The 11,825-nt window shown below is 43.5% G+C and overlaps 1 protein-coding gene across 1 annotated transcript; it reads right to left on the bottom strand.

Moving 5' to 3' along the window:
• Positions 1-400: 400 nt before the first annotated feature.
• AGA (aspartylglucosaminidase) lies at positions 401-11,625 on the bottom strand. The gene is made up of 9 exons (XM_047091342.1): positions 11,462-11,625; positions 9,481-9,634; positions 8,592-8,704; positions 7,184-7,296; positions 5,370-5,484; positions 4,349-4,424; positions 3,397-3,504; positions 2,541-2,674; positions 401-1,068 (listed from the first exon to the last, which is right to left on the bottom strand). The coding sequence occupies exons 1-9, from the start codon at positions 11,586-11,588 to the stop codon at positions 968-970; spliced, it is 1,041 nt and encodes a 346-aa protein (XP_046947298.1). The 5' UTR covers positions 11,589-11,625; the 3' UTR covers positions 401-967.
• Between the last annotated feature and the right edge of the window lie 200 nt (positions 11,626-11,825).

The following is an 11,825-nucleotide window of genomic DNA, read 5'->3' as shown; positions in this document are numbered from 1 at the left end:
GCAAGCAGGCGAGGGGTAGCAAGAGAGGGAGACACTGAATCCGAAGCAGGCTCCAGGCTCTGAGCTGTCAGCAGAGAGCCCGACGTGGGGTTCGAACTCACGAACTGTGAGATGATGACCTGAGCCACAGTCAGATGCTCATCCGAGATACCCACGTGCTCCATGGCCTGTTTCTAAGTGCCATCACCAACCTCTACACATGAGATTCGTAACATCACAGTATCAATCAAGTGCCAGAAAACATGTTCAGAACAAATTATCATACTAGATATCAGTAGCTAAAAGATCAGAGATTTTTCTGGAGAAAAAACTTCACACGCTAAGAACTCCATCAGAGGGGGGAAAGGAAAAGAAAAAGAAAAAAAATTAACACAGTTGCTCATCAGAAGACTGCCCAATATTTTCGAATACATGCAAAAATCAACTTTATTATTAACAGCATTGTTTCCTCTTCCAGTCAGTAGGGAGCATTATGTAAAACTGATAATCAGTGATAAGAGACCCATCACTGTAAGGTAATGAAAGTGAATCAGGACTAATCATGCTGTGATTCATTGTTAGGTTGTTCTTAGGGTCTAAAAACTTGGGTATTCTAATTACTGTAAGTATCCAAACACCCATTAGTCCTTTTGGCCTCAATATGTCACTATGGAAATTAATCCCCAAAGATGCAATGTCTTGAAACACTGAGCAGAGATCCAAGTATCACTTAAAATTTAAACATACAGAAAATACACACACACACACACATTCATGTTCAGGGCATATACAAAGCTTAGATTAAAAGATCATCAAAAACGTTTCCGATGTAGAAACCGCAAGTGCTAATTCAGCGCACGTTTATTTTTGCGCTTCTCTTACACAGAGAAGGTAGGCTACACCAGGCACGTGAGATGAGGACGGTGCGTGACCTCTTCAGCCTTTGTTTCTTTCTTCTTTAAACAGAGATGTTGACAGACGAGAAGGATTAGATGCAGTCTACTTTTTCTTCACTCGGCTGAGTTTTTAGAGAATTATAAACCATGAAACTAAACTGAGTAAAGGTTGCAAGTTTACCGCAAGCGGCACCTGGGGCCAAGAAGAGAGAAAGTTATCCGGGTAAACAGAACGCACGTGAGTACGGCCAATACACACGTAGCTTCCTCGCCTTGCCGGTGGCGGTGGTGAACCCAACGTGAACAGAGCCACGCAGAAGCATGCTTTGTGCACGGACTAGCTGGCGGTCCGTGAGAGAAGGCCATCTCTTTGAACCTCAGAATACAGGCTGATCTGGGACTCTAGGCACGCACGCGGTCATTGCTACCACTACTTTGTTTTCATATCCTTTTCTTGGCAAAAAAATAATTTTTTTTAGGCAAGGGCTTCACATTTTATTTCCCTAGCCACTAGGACGTGACCATGATCCATTCCTAATCCTCCCCTCCCCTTTCTCCCTGCTCTTTCCTACTTTCCTACTCCCACGCAAAGCGAGACGAGCTCTTTGTTAAGACACTCTGTGTCTAATCCAGTTAGCCTCACTGACGCGGTTCCCTGCTGCCCTACCAGCCACACACCCCTATGGCAATAGGGGGCTTCTTCCCCGCCACCCCCCCCCCCCCCGCAAACACCTTGCAGGGGCCTCTTCTAATGCCAATAATTTAAGGAACGAGTCAATTTTAAATTCATCTACCATTATATAATTGTCATTTTTACATCTTGTTAAATCCAACTCTGAGCCTTCTATGGTTTCTTTCTTAACACCGAATCAATCAAACCGACTTACTTTAAGTGTAAAGCCTTCTCCCGCGCCCCCCCATAACGTCTATTGACTTTGGTATCTCAGCACTTAAAAAAGAATAAGGAATTCCTCAAACAAGTTTTTCAAATACAGAACTGTGGGAAGGAAAAGATCAAAGAACAATAATAAGCAGCCTAACCTAATAAGTTATATTGATCAGTAAGCTGTATCTCTTCCCCATCTGAAAATGCACTAATGAGAAGCAGCAGTGGTTGATCCTGAAACACTTTGAAACGCTGATAGGCTCATATAGAAAGTTAATGAAGCAAAGGACATGCCTCAAATGCTGTGCAACAATAATTCTGCCAACTTCTTTGGTTTACTAATTAGTAATACATTTTGTATCTTGGAGCCCCAAGAAGGTCTAAATGACTGAGACATTAATATAATGAATGGAAAAGAAGCAGGGAAGATAATTTGTCCCTATCGACCTCGAATTAATAAAAGCATCTGACTAGAGTTAGCCCATCTCAGCATGTACTGGAGCTGAAGCTAAACCTGACGTAGGACCAATGTCAAAGATAAGAATTAAGAGCCAAAGAGTAGGTCATAACCACTAGTAGTCAACCAAAGGGGGGGGTTTAGGTATATTTAAGGACTCTGGGGGTCTTGACGGATCAACAATTAACATTTACCTGGTGCCTGCCCAATACGGTCCCTGTTTCCATTGTATTGCAGCAAAAATACACCAGAGTATTTTTTAGCGTATGTTTGCAACAACATTTACAAATTCACACAAATACGAATTCCACATAAAACTTACCATAACTTCCGGTCACGTTGGCACATATCACAGCCCCAAAGAAGTTTGGAAAATACTTCTGAATTCTTGAAACCACTTTCCGGCAAGCTACGGTCGGATCTTCTCCTCCTCTCATATACTCTACAGCCTGGTAGCTGGTTTAAACAGAGGCGAAACTTAAGCATCACAGAACAAAGTCCAAGGGTGTTAACGCGAAGTTAAGACACCTAAAACCATCCGAGCTGTCACATGTGTGATGAAATACATACAGAGAAGTTGGTAGCACCTGTGAAAGCATCAACACGAAAGGAAGTAAACCTTGACCCCATGTCTGTCTTTTCAGCTAATCTGTCCCTCAATTTCAGATGAGGACTATTATCTTCGGCTCTGGCTGAGTAACTGCTACCCAGTAACAACAGCCAGAAATGATAAAAAAAAAAAAAAAAGAAAGAAAGAAGAGAGGTTCTATTTAAACAGGAAATGGGACTACAATCAGTGGGGGAAGTACTGGGCATGTGCAAAACATCCAGTCGTAATGATCATCTTTCAGTAATTAATTGCACACCGTGACTGACTTCCCCGCTTTTATCGCCAATTATCACCCTTCTTTTACTCAGTGGCCTTGCATAAATTATTTAAATGCATCATAAGTGTTCTCATCTGTGAAGTAAAGCAAGAAATATTCTATTTCAGAGGACAATGATTACTTAATTTAAATTATCATCAAAAATGATAGGTGGAGAGTGTGGAGGTAGGATTTCTAAGCAGGGCTGGTACCCACAAAATCAGACTGTGTGGCACAAACCATCACTTTCTGTCTTGACAGACAACATCTCCCCTAAGGATCTCCAAGGGTCAGAGATGTGAGGACTCACACCTTGGTAGAAAGCGCATCAGGATGTCCCCATCCCCAGTGGCCGCGGCTGCTCCTGCGGTATCATCGGCATAGGCACCAGCTCCAGGTATCGGTGAATCTCCGACTCGACTGTGTGAGGGCACAGCACAGTGATTTAGGACAGGAGACCAAGAGTGAATTCACACACTGTTTTATGGGAGGTTTCCACAATAGGGGATGTTTCTAATTCGCCACTCAGGGTCGTTTTAAGTAAATTCTTCATCAGAACACACAGATCAAAGATTATCATTAGTTTTTCAGCTAAGGTTTCCATAAACCGAATTATGTAAGAATTGGATACCAGTTGGTTATATATCAGGACGGCACAGATTTACAGTGACTGTTCAATTATTACTATCCTTTATCATCAGATTTCTGGATTATCTCAATAGGTTCAAACTGGTTTTCCTCACCTATAATCTACTCCTGCTTTCTATCTGATGTGCCAAAATTTTACCAAGGTTTTTCCTTGTAATAAACCTTCAGTGTTTTTCTGCTATTTTAAAACAAAATCCAGAAATCTTTAAAGTGACTCAGGACTCTCTGAAATCTGGCTCCGGTCCTCCTCCCAGGTACCCGACATTCATGCTATTTCTCTCCCCTCCAGGGGGAGCCCTGAACTCGAGCGTGTACTACTCAAGCTCCCTTCCCCTCCTGAGGCTCAGGCTCAGTCCCCAGGATCTCTCTGCTGGTCTCCCCAACTGCCTGCCCGGCTTACTCAGGCACCACTCCCATCCCTGAGCTCCGCATCGCTAGCTGTGACGCCCACTCCTGTGGCACTTGGCACGTACTAATTTATTTTCGTTCACATTTACTTATCTCAGCTGTGAGGGTAGGGTTGTGCTTTATGTTTTGCATCTCCCATTAGCACCTTGCACATATTGGTTTACACTCAATACATATTTGCGAGATCTGTTCTTTTCGAAACACTAACCCATGTATTTTGAATTTTATACCATTTGTAGATGTACCAGCAGCAGTACGCCCCATCTTATGGACTACAACCATGCCTAGAAGTTAAAAAAAAAAAATCATTGCATCAACTCTGAGGTTTACCTCAAGTATAAAGAAATAATTGAACTGTTGGTAATATAAATATCCTCATTCATTAATTTCAGGTAGAAGAAAATAGGAAGCTCAGGAATACTGAAACTTATACTGGCTGTGTCATTTGTACTGTTTCAGAACCCAGTGTCAGCATCATTTGGTAGACTTTCCATATCCTTACTCTTCAAGTTACTCAGTTACCTTTCAAAGGTAATTCCAAAAAAAATCACTGATACAGAATAAGGGAAATTTTCAACATTATAGCTCAGATATGGCAAACAACATAAAATTATTAAAGAACTAACTACACATCAAATAGGGGCACCTGACTGCCTCAGTCAGAAGAACATGTGACTCTTGATCCAAAGGTCCTGATTTCAAGCCCCATGTTGGGTAAAGAGATTACTTAAGTAAATGAATAAATAAAAACTACAAAAAAACCCAACCAAATATCAAATAAAGATTTAAATATCTACAAGTGGATAATCACTAGATTTTAGGAGCCCTGTATAAAGTAATTTACCAAAATGTAAATAGATGTGATGAAAAGAATGTGTGTGCACACTTATTTAGCAGTTAAAACAGTTAAAATCACCATCTGGCACTGTAAATAGGGATAAAGAAGTTAAGAACTACAAGAAGGCAATTAAAAATGGCCAAACTTTGGGGCACCTTAGGGGCTCAGTCAGGTAAGCCTCCAACTCTTGATTTCAGCTCAGGTCATGAGCCCAGGGTCGTGGGATCGAGACCTGCATTGGGCTCCGAGCTGAGTGTGGGGCCTGCTTAAAATTCTTTATCTCTATCCCTCTGCCTCCTCCCCAGCTCACATGGTCTCTCTCTCTCTAAAGTAAAATTAAAAAAAAAATGGCTGAACTTTAACCATAAAAGTTATATAAAAGGCAAATTACCAATTGTATCATGACTGTAATTATCTCCTGTTTCTTTATAGGTAGGACCATCTTGCTTTAAGATACTAGGTGGTTTGTAAGGTCCACAGTATTTTGAAGCATCTGGCACAACATTCTGCAAACAAGATTTAAGTTTTATTTTTTAGGAAAGTTCATTTTAGAAATTGGCAAGCAGTTCCATACAATGACTAAACATGAGCAAGAAACCAAAAGGATGTCTGGTAACAGAAAGCTATGAATTAAAAACGAAAGATTAGCTGAGTCTTATGTGAACAGATAGATATAATTCTATTTAATACCTAGTCTTATCTCAGAATTACATAACGTAGAATAATAGACATCTATGTCTGGAAGCGATCCCTGATTTTTCTCTCTCTACGGCTAAAGTTCTCAGCACAGTGGCAGATACAAATGAAGATTTTTTTTTTTTTATTAGATCTTAATCCTCAAAGGAATCAGGTACACAGCCCTACCTTTAAATTTCAGAATCTGTTCCCTGGCCAATGAAGAATTCTGAGATTTAAAGGAAAATCTATTTTAAAAACCTTTATTTCTGGGGCTCCCGGCAGCTCAGATGGTTAATTAAGCATCTGACTCTTGATTCCAGCTTCGGTCACGATCTCATGGTCGTGAGATCAAGCCCTGCGTCCAGCTCCATGCTGATAGTGTGGAGCTTGCTTAGGATTCTCTCTCTCTTTCTCTCTCTCAAATAAATAAATTAACTTTAAATAAAAAAAAAAAAAACGCTTCTTTATTTCAAAGCTACGTTTGTGTGAACATATTCTAAGTTGTCCTTGTAGATTCCTCTGTGGATCACAAAGACACAAGAAAATCATCCAAATCCATTAATTTAGGTTGTCTATGTGGATTAGTATTTGCTCAAGAAACCTACTACCTATGTCTTCCTCATTAGCACACTTAGTGCCTCCCCTGACCTGGTTTTATCCATTTGCCGCTTTTATTTATTTATTTATTTATTTATTTATTTATTTATTTTTTAATTTTTTTTTTCAACGTTTATTTATTTTTGGGACAGAGAGAGACAGAGCATGAACGGGGGAGGGGCAGAGAGAGAGGGAGACACAGAATCGGAAACAGGCTCCAGGCTCTGAGCCATCAGCCCAGAACCCGACGCGGGGCTCGAACTCACAGACCGCGAGATCGTGACCTGGCCGAAGTCGGTCGCTTAACCGACTTCGCCACCCAGGCGCCCCCATTTGCCGCTTTTAGATGCTAACTAAGCCCAGAGACTCCTGAGTTACTCAGTAATTAGGATTTGGGGGAAGAAACAGATGACACCAAGGCAGTCCACAGAAGGGTTCTGGATGGCAAACAGAACCTGATTTATGTTCAAAGTCCCAGTGATTTAAGGATAAATTATCCCGGCAGTAACACACTAGACACCAAATAGTATAGATCCAGTCAAATAAGGGTAAGATAAGTGGTATACTCCACATAGACAAAATGTAAGACATATTCTAGATGAATGATTTCCAAACTGATTTTTTTTTAGACTTGGAACCTTCTGTCACAAGGAAATACAAGCAGAGCAGGTCTGACTGAGGACACCCCCTCTTCCTGCGGCACACCCATCAGTTTGAAAGCTACTGCAAGGGACCAGGAGTTTTCCACCAGAGATGTGCATGAGAAGCAGCTAAGGAACGTTCATGAACATCCATGCCCAGAGAGTCACCTTCAGTCATTGTTTCTAAAGTGCAGCCAGGGTGATAACCAGCACCTTAGGCAACAGAGGGCAGACAGGATGTCACTGAGTATTTTCTAATGATCTGCTTGTAAGAATTATGTCTACATACCCTCCAGTAATTTGGCTGGCAATTCCGAGCAAGCCAATCTGAATGAAGGGCTCGGGAAGTATTGGTAGATAAATCCTCACTGATAAAGCCCATACTCTCAGCAAACTTGGTGGCTGGAAATTAGGAAGAGAAGGAAAATGTACATTAGTTAAGCACGGTTTTCTAAACAAAACACATGTACGTGGAGTGTTCTCAGTTAGCGGTCTCTTAAGTGGGGTATACCATCCTGGGTCGCACAAAGACTTTCAGAGCAGTATTCAGACGGGAACGGTGTTAAGGCAGTTTCAACTGATCTTTTTGAGACCCTGGAGTGCGTATGGTGACAGCTCTCTGTTCCACCCCCTTCACGATCCCCCTTCCTGTATATCACAAAAGGGAAAGCACCCCGCTCACCGACACAGAATCTTACTGTTCTAACCAGGGCGCCATACCCAGTGTTGAGACCCCACACAAGGGGCCAACTGGATTCTATGCATGAGTAACAAACAGACCTTTTTGTTTGTCAGGCAGTTTTTAATTCTGGATTTCGGCACAATTGAAGGACGCCTACTGGAGTTATTAGCTAATACAACATTAAAAACCAGATTTTGGGGGGCACCTGAGTGGTTCAGTCAGTTAAGCATCCGACTTTGGCTCAGGTCATGATCTCACAGTCCATGAGTTCGAGCCCCATGTCCAGCTCTGTGCTGACAGCTCAGGGCTGGAGCCTGCTTCAGATTCTGTGTCTCCCTCTCTCTCTGACCCTCCCTCCCCTCCTCAAAAATAAACATTAAAAAAATATATTAAAAAAAGTATTTTGGGGGTGCCTGGGTGGCTCAGTTGGTTAAGCATCTGACTCTTGATTTCAGCTCAAGTCATGATCTCACAGTGCATGAGTTTGAGCCCCACGTCGGGCGCTGTGCTGACAGCGTGGAACCTTCTTTGGATTCTGTCTCCCTTTCTCTCTGCCCCTCCCCTACTTGCTCTCTATATCTCATCAAAATAAATAAAAATAAACTTAAAAAAATGTTTAAAAAATTTTTTAAAGTATATTTGATTATAGATCATGGTATGATTTTTGGCATATAACTTGGAAGACGTTCAAGCAAGGGACAAAAATACGCTGGTGCCCATCTTTTGATGTTAAGAATGCTCTGCGCTCTGTGCAACTAGTTCAGGAGGAGAAATGATGTTGACTCATATTTCCATCCAGCAATTATCTCCCCATAGATAATGAACTAATTTTTAAAACCCTATTTTACAGATGAAGAAAGTGTGAATTTAGAAGTAACTTATCTGATGGTAAACAGATGTTAAGCAAAACAGCTAGAATTTGACCTTGCGTTGGCTTTTATCTACTATTTTATATTTTCACAGTGAGGAATATAGACAAAGGACTAGATAAAGTTCCAGTGTAGCTAAAATATACCTGACTCTCCCACTAAAAGCGTGTGTGCTGTATGTTCCAGAACTTTCCGTGCCACACCAATAGCGTTTTTAATTCGTCTGAGACCTCCCACTGCTCCTACGTTCATTGTAGTGCTGCAAGAAAAGAAGCACAGTAAGATTTATTAAAGTACTTTCTCAGGTTCACAGATAAAAACTACATTGATTTACTCCAAGCAATAGCTTTGTAGGATAAACTCCACTGTCTTAACGTAAAGATGATACCACATCCATGAAGTGCATACAAATTCCCATGATCAGATAAATTAAGGAACAAATAGCAAATCAACCTACAGCACACTCCAACAGCACCACAATTCAAAGTTCCTCCTAGCTTTTTTGTTGCTGTTACTTTTGAGATAGTGGAAGCGGGGGAGGGGCAGAGAGCGAGGGGGACAGAGGATCCAAAGTGGGATCTGCACTGACAGCCCCAACCCCATGTGGGGCTAGAACTCACAAACTGCAAGATTATGACCTGAGCCAAAGTGAGACACTCAACTGACTGAGCCGCTCAGGTGCGCCCCCCCCCCCCCCCGCCCCGACTTTTAAACATGGCTTCTAAAGAGTTTTAAGGCTTCAGGTCATGCAAACCACACCGTACATAGAAGTCAGTTAAGTGATTGTTTACCACGTCTAGAGACGTATTTCTGTAGTGTGGGATTCTATGTGTTCTAAGGAGACTACTGCATCCATGTGAAATTTCTATTATTCTAATGACTTTCTCTTAACTTGTGTTTGGAAAGGCGGGTACCATAAGCTAGGGGTTCTGACATGATGAAACTTACATATTCGTCCGTCTTGCTCTCAGTAGAAGCAAGTAGATCAGTAGAAGACTGATCAGTGTGACTCAACATGGGGTGAAGATTTCTTACCCGTCCATGATCATGGCATCTAGTGTGGTCTCTCCAAGTTCATCAGGACTCCCTCCAAAGCCCACGGTACCGTCACACTGTTCCCTCTCACACACAGCACAGCCCTGCTCAACTGCATCCAAGGGAGAGCCTCCAGATGCTAACGTCCTCCACGCTGTTAATCAAATCCCAGGAGTGCTGGTTTATATATTGATTTTTTTTTCCAATGCCAAATGCAACAAACCAGAAATGTTTTGAGCACTCATCTAAAAAAATATTTTCATGTTTACCCTGAAACAGAATTTTACTTTATTAAGTAAATGAGTGATAAATTGTATAATGCAACTATTTACTGTGAAGAATTTAAACACTATTGATGTAAAGTGAGGGTTATTTTTTACCTACTAATATTTCTATGCTGTGTAAGAAATGTCTTCTCTCCTTCAATTTTATAATTGAAGCCACTAAAAGGCAGTTAAATTGAAAGTTCATTAAATCACGGGCTTATAAATTTCTTCTGTATCATTAGATTATTAAAAATATACACAACGAGGACTTTTATTAAGGTAACATCAATCATGGCAAGTCTCAATAACCACTTCCTAACAGCAAATAATTACAATGTGGGCTTCACAGCGTTTAATCCATTTAATCTGCACAATAGCTTTTCAGGTAAGTACTGTACAATTAGTCTCCTCATTTTAAGTCGGAGCAAACAGACCCAGACAGGTTAAGGAATTTGTTCAAGGTCACACAACTTGAACAGGATTCGAAAGCCATTTGGGCACTGCTTTGTTCTCTGGAGCCCCGTACCTTGGCAAGGGGTGGGGGAGATCTTTGGTGGTCAATGTCTTACTAATAAAAACAGAACTCTTTGAAGGGAAGGCGCTACTATGGGTCATTTTTAAGCATTAACTACTGGACCTACAGAATTGAAAGTGTATTTCAAGAAGTTCCCCTTTCACTACAGAGAACCTTTATATGTCCCCTGCGCTGGCCACTGCACTTTTTCTCTCATCATGGCTTCAAGGCCGGGAATTTCTTTCTCACAGCCTGTTTCCGCCTTTTCTGAATCAGATGCACTGCCTCTAACACCCAAACTTATGTCCGCCAAGCTCTGGAGCCACTTCTGCCCCAGTGAGTTGTACCAGCAGCCTCAGACGGGGGGGAAAGGAGTCGGAAATTACTCTTGGGGTAGTAGGTCTTGGAATGAATGAGGCAAACATATGCAATCCAATGAATAAATGACAAGTTCATGGCATGGACAGGATTGAATGAAAGCACAGTAGATAGGCACCTCACGCAGACTGGGCATTAAGAGCAATAAATCGCGAAAAGAGGTGATAGCTTAGTGGTTCTCCATCTTAGCTGCAAATCAAAATCACTTAGAAAGCTTTAAAGGAAACAAAACAAATGTCTTGTTGCCAGCAGTTAAATCACAATCTCAGGAGGTAGGGCTCAGGCACGGGAAGTTCCACAGATGATTTTAATGGCCAACCATGATTGAAACTCTACGGCAGGTGGCAAATACAGAATGTCAGCACAGAACACCAGGAAGTAAATGTAAAAAGGGTCTGTATGGGAAATTAATAGCCGTTTGCAAAGCTGCACTTGAGCTCATGGTATTGGGGAGATCCGAGGGGCTAGAAAGGTGAAGTAGAACAGTAGACAAGAGACAGCCCCCCCCCCGCTCCCCGTGACAGCAGTATGGATGTCAGGCAAGACCGCGTAGGCGCCCCTGGAGGAGTCCCAGCAGAAAGGCCCTAACTGCTGCGGGTCAGGCAGCAGCAGGGCGGAAAGCATGGGGACGCGGGGCTGAACAGTGGCGGAATGCGAAGTGAGGACGTAAAAAGCGGCTGCGGGCAGGGAGGACTCCGTAAGGGTCCAGTGCAAGAGGCGCAGCGGTGCAGGAGGTGCAGGAAGGCCCGGAGGTGAGGCTCCGGTCCCCGCCCAGGGGTCAGCCCGCCGGCCGCAGCCCCCGCCCCCGGCCGCCGCCGCGCACCTGCTTCGGTCGCGTTCCTAAAGGGCCAAGTGTTGAGGACCAGGGGCAGAGGGCTGGAGCTGCGCGCGAGGCCTGGGCCGAGCAGGAGCGGCACTAGGAGCAGAGGAAGGCTCCACTTCCGCGCCATGGCCGCGCACCCGGCGGAGAGAGGCCAGGCGGCCGCTGAGCCCGCGGGGCCGCGCTCGCGGAACTCGTGATCGGCCGCGCCCCGCCTCCCGCCTCCCGCCGCCGGGCTCGGCGGCTCCCTCGGGGGCGCGGTCAGGGCTCTCTCTGGTCTCGCGAGATTGGCCGCCGCGGGACCGCCGAAGCCGCGGAAGTCGCGGCACCCCCGCAGGTTCCTGGCCTCGGGGCGCCGTGGCTCGGT

This window comes from Lynx rufus, unplaced genomic scaffold, assembly GCF_022079265.1.
Source record: "Lynx rufus isolate CCGP_SWC_20201006 ecotype Redwood Valley unplaced genomic scaffold, mLynRuf1.p SCAF_3, whole genome shotgun sequence".
NCBI classification, from domain to species: domain Eukaryota; kingdom Metazoa; phylum Chordata; class Mammalia; order Carnivora; family Felidae; genus Lynx; species Lynx rufus.
This window is presented reverse-complemented; position numbering and strand designations above follow the sequence as displayed.